Genomic DNA, 21,484 nt, shown 5'->3' with positions numbered 1-21,484 from the left:
TAAGACTTCAGTTTTTCGTACATATCTTTATGCACCACATTCAGCGGTTCAGGAACGCAACAGTTTACTGTAGTTTTAATTTTTTGGCTGGTGGTGCATTTGAAATAGATATTCGCAAGGTATTACGACTCGCACCAGAGGATGTCGAAGGCTGATTCCAGTCAAGTCGTGATATGCCATCAAATCATCGTCAATCAGCTCTTCGTCCGTCTGTTCATCAACATTCTCTGTTTAAAAATATCCGAAAACTGCAGACTAACTATTATTTTTAATAAAAATCACCCATAAAAACACAACAAAACCGTATTATTTGAAGGCAAGCTAACCAAAAACATATGAAAACACTGTCACAGCTAACCTCCAAACGTTGCGCACAGGCATCACCTGATTTCAGTGACATCCAGCGGTCATCTTATGCATATAATACTATGTTGAAACAGTGTTGTTGACTACTTCATCTTTTGATAACAATATGTGATTCACACATGTTTTATTTTTTTCCGTTTTAAATTTTTTATTTTTTTTTTCAAAATGGGTCTATTTTCAGGGCTTTAGTAAAAAAAATATTAAAAATAGAATAATTAATAAAATTTATTAAATTATGTTAATTATTGAAAGCTAACATACCAATCTGTAAATGCTACATAACAACTTGGTGGGATTTAGCTTTATTCACAGTGAAAAAAAATCATACTTTTCATCTATTTTTTTGATGCCTATAGACATCGTCATGGAGGTAATGGGTTAAAGTTGTGTTGAATTGTTATTTTGATGAGTTATCCATGATAACTCAAAATGACAATTCAACACACCCTTAAAAGGTGATATTAAGAAGTATGGGTATATATCGCTTGTTTGCTGCAATTACGACATAAATAAAAACAAAAAATATCTTCGTAATGACCACATTTCTTTTCACTAGTATGACAACGTACTTAAGTACCAAAAGCAGTGGCAGTGTTATTTACAATAACTAAAAATATTAAACACTCGTTTTCGGAAAATTAGCTTTATTGAATTGTGTCATATTGCAGTAAAGGAGCGATACATGCCTTCACTTCTCCTCAGGGGTTAGCCTAGTTTGACCGATGTTTTTACTCGATGTTCTTGGCTGGAATAAAAAACAGGTCGCCCATCGCCCCCAAGACGGGCTGACGATTTGAAGCAATCTTTAATATATTTTTTTTGTAATTTAATTAAAAATAGAAGATTATGTCAGGAAAAGAAAAACAACCATTTTAATTAGTAATTTTGCCATACACTTTTATTTGTATTAAAAAACATAATGAAATGAATTATTATACCACGCCCATTACATAATAATAAATAATAAAAAAAACCCAAAAAAAAATTGCTTATTACTTATGTACCATTCGAGGTGCAAAGTAAGTCAATAATGTGGCCAATACGTCAAACAGGTTTGACATAATTTTCATGACTTCGTGTTATGGCTTCACGTACTCTTTGAGTTTCATGGCCTCATGTAACCCTTGAGAACATCGACTCCGGGTTGATTGTGAAGGAGGTGCATCTCATCTTGCTTGCAGCGGTCCAGCCACTCTGCAATCCGGGGAAATTTATCTTTGTCCAGAGGAACAAGAAGTTCTGTAGAGGTGATTGTAGACAGGATGCAGTAGTCGGCCAAAGTTAGCTAAAAATATATAAGACAAAAACACAATATAGATAACAAAAAATAGTTAATAATTCAATAATTAGATAAACAAATTTAATAAAGATAAACACACATAAGGCTGTATTGAACATAGAGCCAATTACTGTAAATCAACATTGCTGTAGTGAACATACAGCCAACTATACATCAACATTGCTGTCGTGAACATACAGTCAACTATACGTCAACATTTCTGTACTGCATATACAGCCAACTATAGGTACATCAACATTGCTATAGTGAACATACAGCCAACTATACATCAACATTGCTGTCGTGAACATACAGTCAACTATACGTCAGCATTTCTGTACTGCATATACAGCCAACTATAGGTACATCAACATTGCTATAGTGAACATACAGCCAACTATACATCAACATTGCTGTAGTGAACATACAACCAATTATCAACATAGGCTTTACGAGGGGGTACCCAAAAGAAACCGAACTGATGTTGCAGACGGCTTAGTTTTTAGTTACCTTTCCCCAGTCAGTGTGCCGAGCACTGCGCTGGAGAAGTCGTCCTGTCGCCTGATGTTTGTTCTTCATTTCTAATGTATTCTTACTTCCTCATTTTTTTTAAGATATTAAAATTAGATTAAATTACTGCCACCTCGGAACAGGCTGAGCCTAGCGAGGTTTTTTATACCAATAAAAAAGCATTTATCTATCTTAGTTAATGAATCTTAAAAAAATCTTATTTAAAAAAAAATGTTTTAGATCGACGAACTAAAAATGGTTTATTTCCTTTTTTAAGAATAATAAATTATTGATTTTATACAGTTTCACAACGCTAATTTCTGAACCGTTCGTATTTGGCGGGTGGTATTATGGCGTAGGTTCTTAGTTCGCTAACAACACTTCTGTACGCAGAAGGGATCGCCAGGAAAAGTTGGGCGTGACGTCATAAACATCTTCCACACGGTGATATCGTTTGTGACAATTTGAAGTACGAATGAATTAAACCATCGTGGAAATTTTATTCGGTATCGTAAAAATGCCATTCCAATCTTTTTTTGTTATGTAAGTTGGTAAATATGTTAGTCATTTGTTGAAAAGTTTTTTTTTTTTTTTCAAAATGTTTTTTACTCAGCTGATAGAGTTCGAGATATATTACACGTTTCCTCTTATCATTAATTTAGCTACAGCAAATATTAGTAGTATTGTAATCTATTTACGTAGACAATTATGATAATCAATTTCTACAAACTAGCGCAACTAGTAAGAAAACACATAATTTTTTTTGAGATTAGACTGAAATCCATTAGCGCCACATTTCAATTAAACTAAATTGAGATAAATAAACCAAGTACCTATCTAAAAACAAACGTTTTATTTCGAAATCTAAGTACCTACGTGAATTTAATCAAAACCTCCTAGATCACAAGGCCGGGACACTCATTCAAAGCAGCCTCCTATTTTGTATGGGAGGTTCTCATACGAGTTAGGAGGCTGATTTGATGAAGTGTCCTGGCCTTGTGATCTAGAAGGTTTTGATTTACTCAGTGGGTAGGGGGCCGTTCAAGTATTACGTAAGCAGATTTATTACAATTATTTACCCCCTCTTCCCCCTTGTCACCAAAATTAAGCAAAGCTCTTACCCCCCCCCCCCCCTCCCGTGCTTACGTAAAAATTGGTACCTATATGCATTTTTCTGTCAATGTATTCTGTTTTTAAGCGAGTACCTAAACGTATTAATTATTTGTGGGAATCCCCGAATATGTGTTCGGTTTTCAAACATAGACAATGTGTGGGTTGCCAATGTGTAAAAAAAAAATAACTACTGCTGAGCAGTGCTGCCGTAATCACTATCACGACCCCCCACCCTCCCCCCCCATGTCATCAAAAATAAGCAAAGCAAAGACCCCCCTGCCCCCCTATAGTGCTTACATAATACTTGAACGGCCCCTAGTTAAAAAATCATTTCTACTGTTTTAATCTATTTTCCGTAAGAGTTATCCATCTTTATATGTGTACGCATTTTCTTTGAATTGAACATTTATTTATTTTTAAACATATTAAATTAATATTATTTTTTTATGAGGATAACGCACAAGTCCGCACAGTCTTAACTGCTCCCAACCGTGTGGAGCCAGTGAAACTATGGCATCCCTAACTGGGGTATGTTGTGGGGCTGAAGGTAGAGGGGTGGGGGAATACCTGGGTATTCGGATCTGATCACCAAACACGGCTAAAGCCATTTCAAGCAACATTTCAATTCTGAATGTTGGCTTTACACCAGTGCGATATTAAGAGTATCTTCCAATCTGGAACGTGCCGACAGTGCAGTTTTGAAGAGCCGGTACATCGCTTGTGGTCAGGGAGGGGTGTTTTGTGTCGGGATGGTCGTGCCGTTTTCAGTCGTTACCATGGTTTGTTCCGGACAATACTGGGGCTTCACCGTCCGCACGTTTCTTAAAAATGAACGTTCTTTCAGCAGTGACGAAGGCCCAATTCCATCTCTGTGGAGCGGTGAATAAACAAAAAATTTCGGTACTGGGCTGAAAATAACCCAAGGTAACTGCACGAGAGACCTCTTGCTCCCCACAAGAGAGCATGTAGTTTGCATTTCCAAATTTGGGGTGATTGGGCCTTATTTTTTTTAGGAGAATGGACGATATGTTTCCATGTTGGAAATTTTTTTTAATCTCAATTGGTATTAACGTAGGAAACAGATCTGGGAGACATGTGGTTTATCAGGACTGCTATCATACTGCTACTGGTCAGCGCGCTCACCTGATGAGTATTTAGTATTTGCGACTTCTTCCTGTGGGGCTACCTGCAGTAAAATGTTTTCAAACATCGGCCTCACACCTTCGAAGAACTCAAGGGTTGAATTCGGCAGGAAATCGCCGCTATACCCGAGATGTGCAAAAATGCGGCCGAAAATCATTAGAGTATTGCTACTGGGGACACATCGAGGTCGACCCTTAGAAGGAATCCAACTTCCTTCCCTTTCACCACATATTAAGTTTGTTAAAAAATCTATAAGAAGAACAAAAGGTTATTTTTTAAATAAATAAAGATCACAAACTCACATTGTCTCCAGCGAGGTAGTCAGTATTTTCCATACAGGTATTCAGCAATCTGTGGCTCTCAGTGACTTTGGCGGCAAGTGCGGGATTGATTTTATAATTGTCACCAAAATAGGCTCCCTGAAAAATAAATTAGATTTTCAATCTACAATTTTCAACAAAATCTGACCATAGAAAGTACCTATTAATAAATTAACACTGCGGATACACAGGTCATCAAACCAGTTCAGCTTTGTGAGAGGCATGCAACTCATGAGAAATAATAATAATAATATTTGGATGATTTGTATAGCGCCGTTTTTGTGCAAAATCACCTCAAGGGCGCTGTACAAATATATAATATATTTCTACATTATGTTATTGTTATTACTAATAAGACAACGAAAGACAATAATTGTGAACAAGAAGAATCAGTTCGAATATTTTTGTTTTAGTCTCAAATGTGTTCAAGCACTTAATATTGATTATTATTTATTTGTTAGTTGGGACTGTCTGGACGAAGATAGTGACAATTAAATCAACGGTCAGTATCATTTAAATTTGTGATATTTTATCAAAATATGATCGAACGTCAAAAAGGGCTGAAAACCAGCGTTTGACGTTGAAGTGTCAAAATTACGCTTTTCGTCGATTTGAATATCAATTATTAGATACATCTGACTATCGTATTAACAGTGTACGCATAAACCATATAAGCTACGCGGATGACATGATCCTCCTAGCTCCGTCGATCAAGGGATTAAGATTACTGCTAAATATTTGTGAAGAATATGGAAAACAGAACAATATGATGTACAACCCGAAGAAGATGGAATTGATTGCGTTCCACCACGGAAAAATTCCAGATACAAGTAAGATGCTCCCCGTATACCTTGACGAGGTAAGAATAAATACATGTTCGAACGTAAAATACTTGGGGAACCTATCGGGCGATGGCGATATCGAATGAAAAAGAAAAAAACGATGGAACGACTCCGAATCCAATATAATGACGCCTGTAGAATCATATTTGGATACCGAAGAAACAGCAGCGCATCGACAATGTTCACGGATGTGATGTCTGTACGAATGTGGATGAGTGCAAGCGAGATGGAATGCTTGCAAGATCTTATAAACGGCGATGCACGTTAGTTGTGTGCCCTCTTACAAACAGCTCCCCAATAAATACTAGTAAACAGATCACCTCAGAGTATTATTTCATACTACCCGACACGCTACAATAAAGGCACGATAATACTCCATACACTACACGGAATTAGGAATAAATGGATTGCCGGCCTGATGAGACACCGGGTCACTGGAGCCAGGATGCGGCTAATGGCCTCCGCCAACACGGTGGTGACAGCAGCCTACCAGCATCAAGCGCCACTCCTGAGTGAGCGCTGGGCCCAAGCTCACTCAAGACCACGGCCTGCATAGTTGTACTAAATTGTTAATTTATTATTTTTCATCTATTTTTGCATTTTTAACATATCTATAGTACAAAAAAATATGTATATCCATATGGGACGTGTGAGATTACACTAACCTCTCCACATCCTGGGATAAAAATTATTATTATTGTTAATGTCTATGTTTCCGATAGTTATCTCCGCCACCGACAGCATAGTCTGTTTTATTTCCTGGCCTGCAGGACTAACTTGCCAAAGGTGTTGTCTTAATCCGTAAATATAATCATGTCGGATATTTATATATCAAAGAAACAGATTTTGGCAAGCTTTGTAACTGCTGATATAAAATCTGCTCATATATTTACTTACTGATAAACGCGTTTTGTATTTTGCACGGCTGATAAATGACGTATTAGTATGAATAAAGTGGTAGAATTTAAAAAAAAAGAAAATATCTGGTTGATTTTGGCCCTTTTAACTAAACGAATAAATGCAGATGGCGTGACTATATCTCCCTGTTAGATCTCTGCATAACAAAGGGGAATAAGGGAGATTCACGGAGTCTTGACTTAGGTACCAACAGAACAGGTAACATCGGTCACAATCAGCTTATGGTCGACTGTGAGCCTGATCGTTGGTTAACTGCAAATGGCTGGACATTATCTCAGTGTTAGATCTCCGTACACCAAGAGGGAGATCCATGGTGTTCTGACTTACCCAGATAGCAGAGTTTGCGGGAAACAGCGTGCACATATCGAAGCACAGCATCTGGTCGATCCTGGCCCTGGTGGCGGACAGTTCCGGGTAGAGGACGTTCCCTGGAGCATACCTGTTAATCATGTAGGTGCTGATGGCGTGACTGTCTCTCAAGATGAGGTCTCCGTGGACCAAGGTGGGAATCCGACGCATAGGGTTTATCTGAAACATTTCATGGCATACTCGTACTTCATATGTATTTTTTATGAAAGTCGGCTCTATGTATGTGGAACCAGCTTCCGGTTGTTCTTCCTTCATATAATCCGGGCCTCTTCAAGACTCGTGTTAATAAATCCTACAGTCCCAACATTAACCTTTAACGGAAATGGAAATTAATGGAAATGTAAAAAATGCTTAAAGAATGAAAAAAATAACAAAGATAAAACTTTATTATGTGAAATGTTAAATGATCAAGAGCCACCTATCGTCAAACATTCCAAGCAGACGATACAACCATCAAATTCTGCAAGCATTAGTCAAGCGGCACTGAAAAATCTCGAACATTAACCAAAGATGGCGTAAATTAAAAACAAGCTTTTCTCACTTCTGAATTATTTATAAAGGAACTATCTATTTTAAAACAGCTATAATGGAATTTATGGAACAAAAATTTGACTGATATACCCACATGATTCAATCATCTCGCAAAACAAAGAAATCATAAATTAAATTCATTTTTATGGGATAACACGATGAATTATAAAAGCGCATAGTCCAGATGGAAACATCTCAGAAACGAGTCAATACTGATATAATGGAAGTAAATTTGACTGTCCTAAAACGGGAAACTTCCTAGTTGGACAGTCAAAGCTTCCTTTTATATTTGTATATCTTGTATGTAATAAATGTAATAATAATAAATAAATAAATAAATAGGTATAATTCTGTCATCAATTTTCTCGTCTTTCGAAACAAGACGAGAAAATTGATCGACTAGAGTACTATAGTCAAATATGCAACATAGATAAGAGGTGTTCCTGACACAAGCGTTGAAAATAATATGGAAGTTCTGAAAAAAATATCTAAAATTTTCAACTACGAAGGTGCCGCCACACCATTACTGTCTGAAATAACAAAAATCTACAGATTGGGCAAAAATTTTCAGAAAAAAATCCCAGGTCCATTAGAGCGACGTTTAACAGCATTCAAGCTCGCGATGAATTCCTGAACAAAATAAAGAATTACAAGAAATCTACTACTTACTATCAATACTAATAAACTAAACACAGTTGACCTTGGGTTAGCGCAAGAAGCCAGAAGAATTTATGTATCCGAACATTTAACACCAGGATAATTTCTATTGCCTTAAACAAAAAAATTTGCAAGAGATAACAACTCAAAACACGCTTGGTCAACTTCAGGGTGTATTTTACTGAGACAAACTGATACCTCCAAAACTATTACAATAACCAATGTACAATTTAACACACATACGGTGACAATAATAATAATAATAATTATAGACAATTTTTATAGTGCCGCTTTTGTGAGTTATCACCTCAGGGGCGCTTTACAGTTGATGCAGGTATTACAAAAATTATAAATATTACCAAAATAAAGTGAAGTTAAGTAAAGTAAAATGAAGAACAGGAACAGGTGACATGAAGATGGAGACTCGGCAGCAAGAATCCTAGGTGGTGAAGAAATTGTATTCTCATTCAAGGTTTACCCGCAACACTTGATAAATTTATCGGAATGCTAGAAAATACTGCAAATGCTCAAACTCGGCTTTTATCACATTTTTATACATTTCAAACACCATTGTAATTGTTAATTTTGTTTTAAAATATTTATTTCATTCATCTCTTTCCAGCATAGATACTTACCAAGTTCTTACATATTTATCACATTCTCCTTATCTCTTTATAAATGCTTATATTACATGTAGTGTGTACTTAAAGGATCCCTTTTTTAAGCATTGTAATCCGAAAAAGGTAAACAAAAATAGTAAATTTTCTTCTCAAAAGAAAGAAATGATCTTAATCTGCAAATAGAAAACCATGGAAACATAATAATACCTGAAATCAATGATCCCTCAAAGTGCATAGATATTCTAAAATATTTTGTACAAATAGCCGCTGCATAGGCAAGAACTATAATAACCTACTTGTAACACATGCCGGTTTGAATAATATTTTTGACGTATTACTTTTAACTGAATGTTGGATCAAATCAAATTACACTCACAAAGACATTTCAGGATTTTCAGTTTTTAATACACTTAATAATAAGACATAATCAGATGGAGTTATTGTCTATGTAAAATAAAAACCAACCAAACCATCATACTTGCACTATACCGGTCACCTAAAGAACAAAATATTTCATCCTTCCTTAAATCCTTAGACCTGGCCTTATTGAACTGTACACCAAATGTTGAACTAATGGTAATTGGTGACATTAACATTGATTTACATAAGCCCATTTCAATAAATACACTTGATTATAAAAAATCTAATGACTCAACACGGGCTTGTCTCTCACATTAATGCTCTAACCAGAGTAACTGACACGACTAATTCATGTATTGATCACATATTTCTAATAACAAATAAAAATGCCTAAGGAACTGTTTATCAAAAAACCATAACAGACCCCTTCTCAATTGTAATTAGCCTTATGCATAAAAAACCCATTTCCAAAACATCATGTGATAATGTAAAAAAAAGATAAAGATCAATTTCGAGGAACTAACTTCTAAAATTAAATTCGAAAATTGGCTGCCTACGCTAAACTCTACAGACGTAGATGTTGCTCTGAATACTTTTCTGAAGCCTTTTTACATTATATTGAGGCCGTCACTGATGGAATCCCCTTTAAATAATAATAAAAAATAAAACCATGGATCACAAATGGCCTAATTTTCAGTAAAACGGAACAAGCTCCACAAAAACTTGCTCAATAACCCCGAAATACATCCCAAATATTTTATAAAAAATACAGAAATATATGTAATAATTGACCGGTCGGTGGCCGAGTTGACATCGCGTTTGGGTCCCACCCAGGCGTTTTGTGTTCAATTCCTCGGCTGGCTAAGTCCTCCATCACAACACAAGCAACATTTTCAGCTTACTGTGGTGGTAATAGGAGATTTTCAAATATTGTCAGGTTATTTGTAACCCGGGAATGTTTGTCTTTCTTTAAAAAAAATCTTATTAAAATCACCAAAGAAAACTTTTATAAAGAGAAACTGTCCAGAGCCGGCAGTAATAAAAAAAATCTGGCAAATCATCAAAGAGATTTCTAACACTGATCACCCAATACCACCAATTATAAATTAAACATCAACCGACAAGACACCTCCCTAAATCTAGCATCTCAAATTTTAAATAAGATTCTAACCGATGAAAATGCTCTTGCTGAAAAAATCAATAAATCAACTTGTGAAACGAACAGTACACTCACATTAGACCCAACAAGCTCTGCTGAAATTTCACAAACTATTAAAGAATTAAAGCCCTCTTATTCATGTAATCACGACAAAATATCCTCAAACATACTCAAAACAGTTGAACTTTTTATAAACCGACCACTAGCACATACCACTAGCACATATCATTTAAACAATTGGTTGTGTGAATCACATTATAAAAATCCCTCTAAACACTGTGAAATATAATTATACCATAATCGTAGTGATCCAAACGTATCAATCGGTTATTCACTAAATTCTATAAAATATTATCAGACATTACTGATTCCAGTGCGTGTGAGCGGTGCGACATCATAGTAGGTCACTATCACCCGTAAGTGCAAGCAGCGCAGAAACACTCCGGACGCAGTTGAGTGTGCAGGGTGCAGGGTCATCACTCACTTCCTAACTTAATATTACGAACCTCTAAAATAAAAATGGATGCTAATCAATGTATGGCGAAGGCTCAGGAAATTATTAACCAAATACATTTAATAATTACCGACTCATCTAATAAGTTCAATAAAGAACAACTTGCAAAAATAATGCCAAAAACTACCGAGTTACTGGGCGTCGCGGGACAGATGGCAGTGAAGATGGGGACTATGGAGGGTGAACTATCCGCATACAAAAATATTATTAATAACCAACCTGCAATAACTGGAACTACTCAATCTACTTCAATGGAAATATGTGACGCAATTACCGAGATAACAGAAAGGAATTTACGTTCGAAAAATCTAATTCTGCTGAACGTACCTGAAAGTAGAGACGAGAATCAAACCAACAGGATATCTGATGACAACAACAAAGTATGTTCAACGTTAAAAATTATCGATGATACACTACAGATAAATATTTCTAAAATATATAGGCTTGGCGTAAGAAAAACTGACAAGATCAGGCCAATAAAAGTAGAACTCCAAGATTCATATCAAGCTAAGCAAATAATCATAAATAAATATAAACTGAAAAATGGCATCAAAGTTAAACAAGATCTCACGGAGCTGCAAAGGAAACAAATGACGGATGTTTGGAAAGAGTTTGAAACGAGAAAAGCGGAAGGGGAAACAAACATAACAATTAAGTACATAAACTCTGTTCCAAAAATAATAAAAAACGTGCCAAAAAACTTAAACAGCACCTAAAATTGTTTGGGTACTACCAAAATGTCCGCGGAATGAGAACTAAATTACAACATCTTAAAATAACTTCTCCCACATTCCCACATGATATTTTGTTATTAACAGAAACATGGTTAAATGAGGACATCAATTCATCGGAATTAGGTCTCAATAAATACAACATCTATCGTCTTGACCGTGACCCCATTACAAGCAACAAATCAAAAGGAGGAGGTGTAATGGTGTGCATATCTAAAAACATTTCATCTAAAAAATTGCCAGTTAAACACAAAAGCGTTGAACAGATGTTTGTAATGCTAAATATTTCATCCACAAAAATCATTATCGCTTGTACTTATATTCCACCAATGTCAGATCTGCAAATATACAAGAACCACATCGAGGATGTAGAAACACTAAAATATAAATATCCTAAAGCCAAATTTATAATTGTAGGCGACTACAATCTTCCGAAAATCGACTGGTCTTTCGATAAGAACAATGAAGTGATTATTAACGAAACAGAAGTGCAGTGTGTCAAATCTAAGGAAATGCTTGATATGTCTTTTTTCCTTGGACTAAAACAGTTAAATAAAGTGCATAATTCTTATAACCGAATGCTTGACCTAGTATTTTCTAGTGACTTAAGTACAGTGGTAGAACAATCGGATGAATTGTTGTTACCTTTAGACCAACACCATCCCGCGTTAGATATTATTATCACAAATGAGTCTAGAAAATTGCAGAAATTAAAAACTTCATCGTACAATTTTAAAAAAGCTGACTACCCAAATATAATTGATTATCTTGACCATATAGACTGGTCATTTCTAGAAGATGAAAACAATATTGTGAATCAAGTCCAACAAATTTATTCAATCCTAAACACTTCAAAAGAACGTCATGTTCCAAAAGTTAATTTTATTGCATCCCTTTACCCTACATGGTTTTCAAAAGAATTAAAAGAATTGATTTATACTAAAAAACAAACTCACCGAATATATAAGCAATCTAGAAACGTCGATGATTATATAATGTTTACTAACATAAGGAAGCAGTGCAAAGAATTGTCTCAAAAATGTTATAATGATTATATTAGTTTAATAGAAATGGAGGTTCATGATAATGTTAAAAAATTGTGGAACTTTTCTAATGCTCAGCGTAAAAATGATGGTAGTTTACCAAATATTATGTATCTGAATAACAATTGTGCGGATAATACCGAAGGCATTGTCAATCTTTTTGCAGATTTATTCAAAAGTGTTTATGATGATAATATTACCGATAATGAAATCCCAAATGATATATCACTTGAAGAATCACTTAACCTAAACCATTGTTTTATTGAAATAAACGCTATAGAAAAGGCTATAAAAGCATTAGATACTAATAAATCCGCTGGACCGGATGGTTTCCCTCCAATATATTTAAAATCTTGTGTTCGCAGTTTGACTTATCCATTATTTTTACTATTTAATAAGTCTTTGTCGTCAGGGTGTTTTCCAAAACAGTGGAAAAAAAGCTATCTTACGCCTATTCATAAAAAGGGAGATAAAAGCGATGTATCGAACTACAGACCAATATGTATATTGTCCGCTATTCCCAAACTATTTGAATCGTTAGTCCTAGATGTAATATGTAAACAAATTAATAATATTATTGTACCCAACCAGCATGGCTTTATCACAGGTAAATCCACCCTAAGTAACTTGATCATATACGAAAATTACATAACTGATTCTCTTGCCTTGAAGCATCAAGTGGATTCAATATATACTGATTTTTCCAAAGCATTTGACAAAGTTAGGCGACATATCCTTGTACAAAAATTAAGTATGTTGGGTATCAAGGGTAATCTGTTAAGTTGGATTGAAAGTTATCTTAGTAAAAGAGAGCTATGTGTCAAAATAAAATCTGTGGAATCTTACATTTTCGAAGCCACAAGTGGGGTCCCTCAGGGGTCTCACCTGGGACCAATTCTTTTTTTGTTATTTATTAATGATATTGTTAGCATATTTAAAGATGTAGAAGTTCTTCTTTTCGCAGATGATTTGAAAATATATAAAACAATACGCAGTTTAGACGATTGTTATACTTTGCAACTTAATTTAAATAAACTATATCGTTGGTGCATCATCAACTCTCTGTTTCTTAATATTAAAAAATGTCAGGTCATTCGTTTTTGTAAAATACGAAATCATACAATTTATGAATATTCGCTTAATAATGTAAAATTGACAGCTGTCACTCAAATCAGGGACTTGGGTGTTATATTTGATGAACAGTTAACATTCAATCCGCATATAAATGAAATCACAAATGAAGCCCTAAAAATGCTTGGGTTTATATGTAGAACCGCATGTGACTTCAAGTCACTAGAATGTTTGAACACACTGTACACATCTTTAGTAAGAAGTCAAGTAGAGTATAATTCGCCTATTTGGTCCCCGTTTTATAAAGTACATTCCAACAATATTGAAAGGGTACAACACAAATTTTTAAGATTTATTAACTTTAAACTTAATATTCCAATCCAAAATATAAATTATATCCAACTCATGCATCAACTAAATTTGATTACGCTATCAGATAGGCGAATTATCTCCGACCTTGTTCTACTAAATAAAATTATTAATTATAGAATCGACAGCCCTGAAATTCTTGCCACAATAAAATTATTTGTACCTTCCAAAAATACGAGACAAAATTCCACCTTTTTCTGTAACAATTTCAAATCTAATTATCATGCGCACATATCGTTAAATCGAATACAAAATTTTGGTAATAAATTTGGTAATGTTGTTGATATATTTAGAGATTCCGTAGCAGTGCTCAAACGAAATCTACATAAACACTTTGCTGATATGTATGACTTCTCCACTCCATAGTAAAAAACCCATTTTTTAGCTTCTGTTTTTTCACTCTTTTCTTTTATGACTTCTTTTATGACTTTTTAACTTTAATATATATGTTTTAACTTTACAAATTAATATTGTAATTTAAATAACAATTCGAATATGATTTTAAGTCCCTATAAATGCTGATTAATTTCAATCCATTTATTTTTCTAAGTAAGTAAAAAAAGAAAAAAAAAACTGTTCTCCATAATGGTATTCTGTATTATTTGTAAAACATTTATGTACTACAGATATAATAACTATTTTATTTATATATGTACGTAAACTTTTCAATGTCACATAGTTAATGTAATAACACTAATAACAATGTATGTAAAAGCCCAATGGGCGTTTAAATAAATAAATAAAATAAATAAATATCATTATCCTCAGTCTCAATAAAGGTACATTCCCAAATAAACTCAAACTTGCTTTAGTTTAACCAATTTTTAAGACAAGAACTCCTACTAATATACCAAACTATAGACCTATTTCCATATTATCATCACTATTCAAAATTATGAAATAAATCGTAAAAAAAAAGAGTTATCGACTATCTTACAAAATACAACATTCTCTCGTCAAACCAGTATGGCTTTAGAGAAGGCCTAAACACAGACCCATCTATTTTAGACTTAACATCACACATAACTCGAGCTCTAGACAAAGGTGATAAATGTTTGGCAATATTTCTTGACTTAGCTAAAGCATTTGACACTCGTCCAATCCTTCTAGCTAAGCTACAGAAAATCGGAATAAATAATAAGTCATTTGAATGGTTCAAATCAAACCTAACAGACAGAAAGCAATGTGTTAATTTACCATCACTTGAATCATCTCATCCAACCAAAATCAATTTTGGTGTGCCCCAGGGCAGTGTGCTCGGTCCCACTTTTTCTTATTTATATAAATGACTTATGCAAACTAAAAATTTTAGAAAATGGAAGAAACTTTTCGTATAGCGGAACTAATATTGCAAAATATCAAACAGTGGCTGGATGATTATTTACTTACGTTAAATATAACTAAAATAAAATACCTAACATTTGGCATAAATAATTCAATTCAACCCTCAATTAACCATGTACTAAAAATACATTATTCTAGTGATATATCTAACAGTCTATGCAACCCACTGGAACAAGTAGATTCCATTAGATACTTGGGCGTAATAATTGACAATAAACTTCGATAGGGAGATCATGTAATAAATGTAACAAGCAGTATACAGAAACTTTATTACGAAATATACTAAATAAAAAGACAGTATAGGTATTTTTCCCCATGTCAATCAATTTTATCGTACGGTATACTTGTCTGGGGAGGATGCTCTAATACTATATTAGATCCACTAATAAAAGCCCAAAAAATAGTAATACGGACTATTTACAAAGCACATTATATACATCCCACGAAGGACTTATTTAAAGACTTCAAAGTTCTTAATATAAAATTCTTATACGTAAAAAGTATAGCCTCTCATTTCAAATTCAAATTAACAAAAATAAAATTATTAAGTCAATCTATACCACAAGATATTCCAACCAATCCAACTGTATTATTCCAGCAATAAAAACCTCAATGGCACAGTCACAGTTTAATTTTATTGCTCCTAAAATATTTAATAATTTATCAATTGAAATAAAGTCAATAGCCAAATATCACACTTTCAGAAAGAAGCTTTCCGACTTTTTGATGAGTGAATGTAATAGTGTTAGTAGCCTGTTTCTCATACTCAGATAATGTTGTAAATGTCGGTAAAATATATGTGTGAATAAATAAGTGTGTACATATATGTAAGTATATGTAAGTATATGTATGTATGTGTATATATGTGTGTGTATACATATATAAGAATATGTATGCATCTATGTACATGAATATGTGTGTGTGTGTGTGTGTGTGTGTGTGTGTGTGGATGTATGTGTGTATACGTGTATTTACGCGCTTATGCACGATTAAAACAAATACTTTTTAGAAACTAGATAACATTATCTTTCCAGTGTATGTATTTAAAATAAACATGACTTTTTCTAAATAATAAAATTTTAATACCGAACGTGAAAAATGTTGTCAAAAACGCAAACCACATTTTCACGTAATTTTTTACTCCAATCGTAACATATAATCGAAAACACGAAACGTTTTGTTTGGGGAATTTGTAAAAAACACTTCTCTTTTATCTAGTTTTGGCTATTTTTAGTATTTTATTTATGGCATCCAGTATAAATATTTGAGGCAAACTGGAAAGAATTATCATTTTTCTTTCTAACTTTCTTTCCCGCAAGATAGAAAATAAGATAAAAATACTTTTATAAAATATGGACACCCGGTTATATAGGGTTTTCCAATAGGAGGTGTTATTTTGATATTCAATCGTAAAAGATCAATGGTTTCGTTACTTGTGTGGAACGTAGCGCCGTCTTGTTGAATGTAAAAGTTGTCCAGATCAATACCATCCAATTCCGGCCATAAATCATTAATCATCTCTCGATAGCGCAATCCATTCACCGTAACTGTTGCTCCAGCCTCATTTTCGAAAAAGTAAGGTCCAATGACTCCGCCGGACCATAAACCGCACCAAACAGTCACAAGTTGAGGATACAGAGGCTTTTCAACAATAACTCTTGGGTTTTCCGAGCCCCAGATGCGACAATTTTGCTTGTTGACGAAGCCACCGAGGTGGAAATGAGCCACTCAAGATGAATTGCATTTGATTCACTCAAGTGAATTTTAATAATTTCAATGCATTGTTGAAGCGTGTATCGTTCGTCATGTCAAAAATGACAGCTTCAAAAGTAACATCTACCGAAATAGCGGTAATACTTTACTGCGTTATTAATTGCGTGACTAACCTTTTCGTACTCGGGTAGCTTGTGTTCCAGTTTCATGAGGTTCACAATTTTGAACTCCACGTCTACATTCAGAGCTTTGATCGTCATCAGCGCAAACCTCGCCGGGGGACTGATGTTCTGATAGTACAGAATGGGGCGCTTCATCATTCTGAAAGTAAACAAACGTAGAACAATTCAATTTACACGAGATTGCTAAAATTGTAATTAACAGAAAGCGAAAACTGGTTACTTAAGGAATTCAACAAGGAGGTAGGGAAAAGGTATAGCAATATGTTATTGGATATGTTTATTTTTAAAGGGAAACCGATCAAGACTTCCAACTGCTCCCAACCATCTGGAGCCAGTGAGACTAGGGTATCCCCAATTGGGGTATGGTGTGCGGTTGAAGTGAGGAGGGGAAGGATATAAGGATGATCTGGTCACCAAACACGGCCAAAGCCATTTCAAGTAACGTTTCAATTCTGAATGGTGGTCTTACATCAGGGTTATACTGAGATTATCTTCCACTCTGGAACGTGCCGCAAATATCCTATATTTTATATGAATATTTTGTTAATTAACACAAATTAATCAAATTAAATGTTCTTGCGCACGCCGGGATTTGAACCCGCGACATCCAGCTTGCTAGTCGAGAGTCTTACCCCTCGACTACGGAGGCCGCCGTGTATGCTATTTTATTATTATTATTTTAAATTATGATACATATTGGTCATTGAAGAATTCGATTTTTCTAAATTTTTGAGGTACCATATTTTGTGAGTTAATGGTAATTATTAAGAATATAATCTTGCCCTACCTACTGCGTTAATATAATTAAATAATGGCCTATATTTTACATATTAAACTAACTGGCGTTGTTTGACTTTTCTCTATTTTCAATAAATAAAATATCCATGTATTATATAAATAAACCTACCGGAAGAAATTTTCTAAACGACAGTGAAAACCCTATCAAAATTCGTTGCGTAGTTTAGAAGAACTACGCGCACCAACAGACAGACGCGGATGGTGATTTTGTTTTATACTATTTAGAGATTCTTTAATGGCATATATTTTATTAATTAAATCACAAATAAATAAAATAGCACATATCCGTACTAGATATCTGCTACACCTTTTGATTAAAAAAGTAATTATTAGTTTTGGTTTAGTGTTTTAGCCTCAAATCCAAATTTAAGTTGCAAAAGGCCGCGCAAACACAAATTTTAAACACAATGATCGACATGTATTATGTATGTTTAAGTAAATTATTTTAAAGTGATAGTAGACGATTTCCGTGTTTAGTTTTACGCACAAGATATTGTGGCAAATGGGACCAACGTTTTTAAGGCATCCATTACTAAACTTCTGTATTCGTATTCGCATGTCGTGCCAACCAAAACTCATTTAAATGTTGAGACATTTCAGTTGTAGAGTTTTGTCAACCAATTAGTTGATTGTTGATCTCAACAGGTAATTGGAAGCTGCTCAAACATTTTCATCAAATAGATTGAGAACTCATCTTTTCTAAAAATCATCGTCATCACCTAGAAAATATTCCAGTTCCTGACTGAATTATTAATTCGTGTAAATGCGTTTTTATGCGCTCCAATATAACAACAGGGGGAAGATATATGCGTGTGGTGCCTACTTATCGTGTGCTTAATACGTTTGTGACAATACTCGAACCATTAGCACAACTTTTTCGGCATATATTTTTTCTCATACGACAAAAACATTTAGTTGTTTGAAAAATGATTCTAGATACTAAGTAAGTACCTAGGTAGTTGTGATTAGGTTGACAATCGATTCTAGATACTAAAGTGTCTGTTTTAAAACACTAATAGGAGTTACTAGTGTCACTTTCCTAAACACGCTCATTAAAGAACATAAAAACATATTATTAAAATAAATACCGGGAAGTATGATTATGTCCAGTGCTTGCAAACGGTACATCCGTTGTGGTAGGGGTAGGAATCTGGGAGTTGTGTTGGTAGGGTCGTGCAGTTTTCAGTCGTTACCATGGTATCCCGGCATTGACCAGTTAGCAAAAGTTAAGTTACATAACGTGATGCGTGATTATAAATTCGTAACTCCTGCATAGTCGCTAGTGAGGAGGGCCGTTTACATTAAAAGGTCCCTTCACCTACTGACAGTGTGTGCCGTTGGACCAGTAAACTTAACACTTAAGCGTAAAATACAAATATTAATAAATAATTAAAATATTCCTGGAAAGCTAATTAATATTTGTCAAAATTACGAACATCAAATATAAATCTACATGTATTTTTTAATGCTTCTACCGAGAGTATGGCCGTCACAATGGTTTTGGTGGTTTTTTGGTTTTTTCGGTGGTTTATTCATTACAGGTCTGTATTTAGTAGAGGTAAAATTAAGTTGAAACGTGAAATTTATCTCAAAAAGTATTGTTATTTTTGACTAGTACTCAAAACTGAATGATTTTGCTACGCATTATGTTATTTAAATGATAACGTCCATTATTTTAATTAATAAATAAAAAATAAATTTAAAAAAAACTAATTAAAATATAGGACTCGAAAATGTTCGTCAAAAAGTCGAACAGCAAGATTATTGAGATACAATAACAACGTTAGATATCAAGAGTAATACAAATATTAATTTATACATAGAGGAAATCCATAATTGGTTTATTTTAAGTGTATAATACTTATGTACAAACTGAAATAAATGTAAAATGTCGATTTCCCGAAAATCAATAAATTAAAAGAATAAAAAACTTTTGTATATATTTGGTACGTACCTTGCATACATTCCCGTTGAGGGTGGAAAAAGCATGTTAAAGTTTTCGTTGAAGGTAGGAACCAACCTATATATTTAAAAATATAAATGTAAGTATTGCATTACAATCTGCGGAACATATAACTTTGCTTCTAAGTAACAGACATCACTGAAAACCAAGGAAAATGTAACCCACATTATTGTACTTACAAGATCTTACACAAGTATCACAAATAATATAACAATGTTGACTTCACGACGGACAGAAGTTTACTGAACTTTGCGGACGGTTACTGAAAAGTAAAAAAAGGGATTCTAACTTCTAACCCAAGATTTCAAAATTTGACTTTGAAATTTGAACGCCCGAGGAAGGGCTATTGTTACAAGATCCTATTCATTGCCAATGTCGACGAACAGAGATTTAATGACGCTTAAATATATTGCAGAAATTTATCCAACGTTTAATGTTAAATTTATGATTCATGTTAGTTAATATGAACATTTAAACCAGCTTATTTTCAATCGACTGTGATGTTTATTATAATATATTTAGATACCTAATAACGACAATAGGAAATGTAAATATGTTATGGAAACCGAACTGTATTTGCCACATATGTCTTAAATCTTCGATTAAATCATTTAATTCGATCGTGTGTAACAAGGACCGATGTTTTTGCGAAATTCGAAAGACGTACAGATTACTAACAGGTACCCAAAAACTAACGGAATTAACCAACGCACAAAGTTTATATAAGGTAGCGCAAAGGTCATCGACTTTATGTAGACGTGGGGTCGTGTAATTTGAAATATTTACATTTTGCAAATGCATTGATTTATTGGTGTTATAAAAAATACATTAGCCAATGGTTCTGCCTTTGTAAGTCTCGTTGTAAGGTCTCTGTCTGCTAAACTTCTCGTTTAAAAGAAAGAGGGAGAGGTCACAGAGGAGCTATCAGAGGTAAGCCTGAGTTACTTTTGGCTATTGATAAGGAACGGACAAGAACTTTCCTGTGACTAACAAAGAAAGTAGTTATAAGTTTTTATGATGGAGGTCGCAAATCGTTAAATATTCCGCATATGCTTACAAATTACAATTAACTGATGTAATACTATTTCACTACCTAACTAAGAATCACGCTGTTCAATAAGGGTAGACAGAGAGGATGTTCCACTACGTTAGTGTGTATTGTCACACATTCTTTCATTTTCATTTATACATAATCTCATACATTAGTATTACCATGTATTGTTTCCCGATATGATCATCATCATCACTTTTGGCTCTACAACCCCTGGTGGGTCTTGGCCTCCTCAAGAGTCTTCTCTACTCATCTCGGTCCCGCGCCAGCTCTCTCCAGTTCCTGATATGATACGACTCAAGTATTTGATTTGCTTAATCGTGCCATGAAATGGGCATCGCCGACTGCATCAACCATTGACTTTCGCTTTATAATACGTATTCTGCTGACACTATTTCATTCGTTCTTTCTTTTCGGTTCTTCACGGTTTAAATACAATCCTACTTGGTTTTACTAGACATATACGCTGCAGAGATCAAATTTCAACAGCAATCATCATTTGCGTAAGTATCCAAAAT

General features: G+C 34.2%; 1 protein-coding gene across 1 annotated transcript; it reads right to left on the bottom strand.

Annotated features, from left to right (window-relative positions):
• Positions 1 to 1,471: 1,471 nt before the first annotated feature.
• On the bottom strand, positions 1,472 to 20,122 carry LOC149418636 (glutathione S-transferase 1-like). Its single transcript, XM_089639137.1, has 6 exons — positions 20,095 to 20,122; positions 19,907 to 19,972; positions 17,146 to 17,293; positions 6,819 to 7,019; positions 4,714 to 4,830; positions 1,472 to 1,651 (listed from the first exon to the last, which is right to left on the bottom strand). The coding sequence occupies exons 2-6, from the start codon at positions 19,939 to 19,941 to the stop codon at positions 1,472 to 1,474; spliced, it is 681 nt and encodes a 226-aa protein (XP_089495263.1). The 5' UTR covers positions 19,942 to 19,972; positions 20,095 to 20,122.
• Between the last annotated feature and the right edge of the window lie 1,362 nt (positions 20,123 to 21,484).

Source organism: Hesperophylax consimilis, chromosome 13 (genome assembly GCF_061612785.1).
Source record: "Hesperophylax consimilis isolate HC1 chromosome 13, BYU_Hcon_1.0, whole genome shotgun sequence".
Lineage (NCBI taxonomy): Eukaryota > Metazoa > Arthropoda > Insecta > Trichoptera > Limnephilidae > Hesperophylax > Hesperophylax consimilis.
The sequence above is the reverse complement of the archived record's forward strand: the minus strand, read 5'-3'. Positions and strand labels throughout refer to the sequence as shown.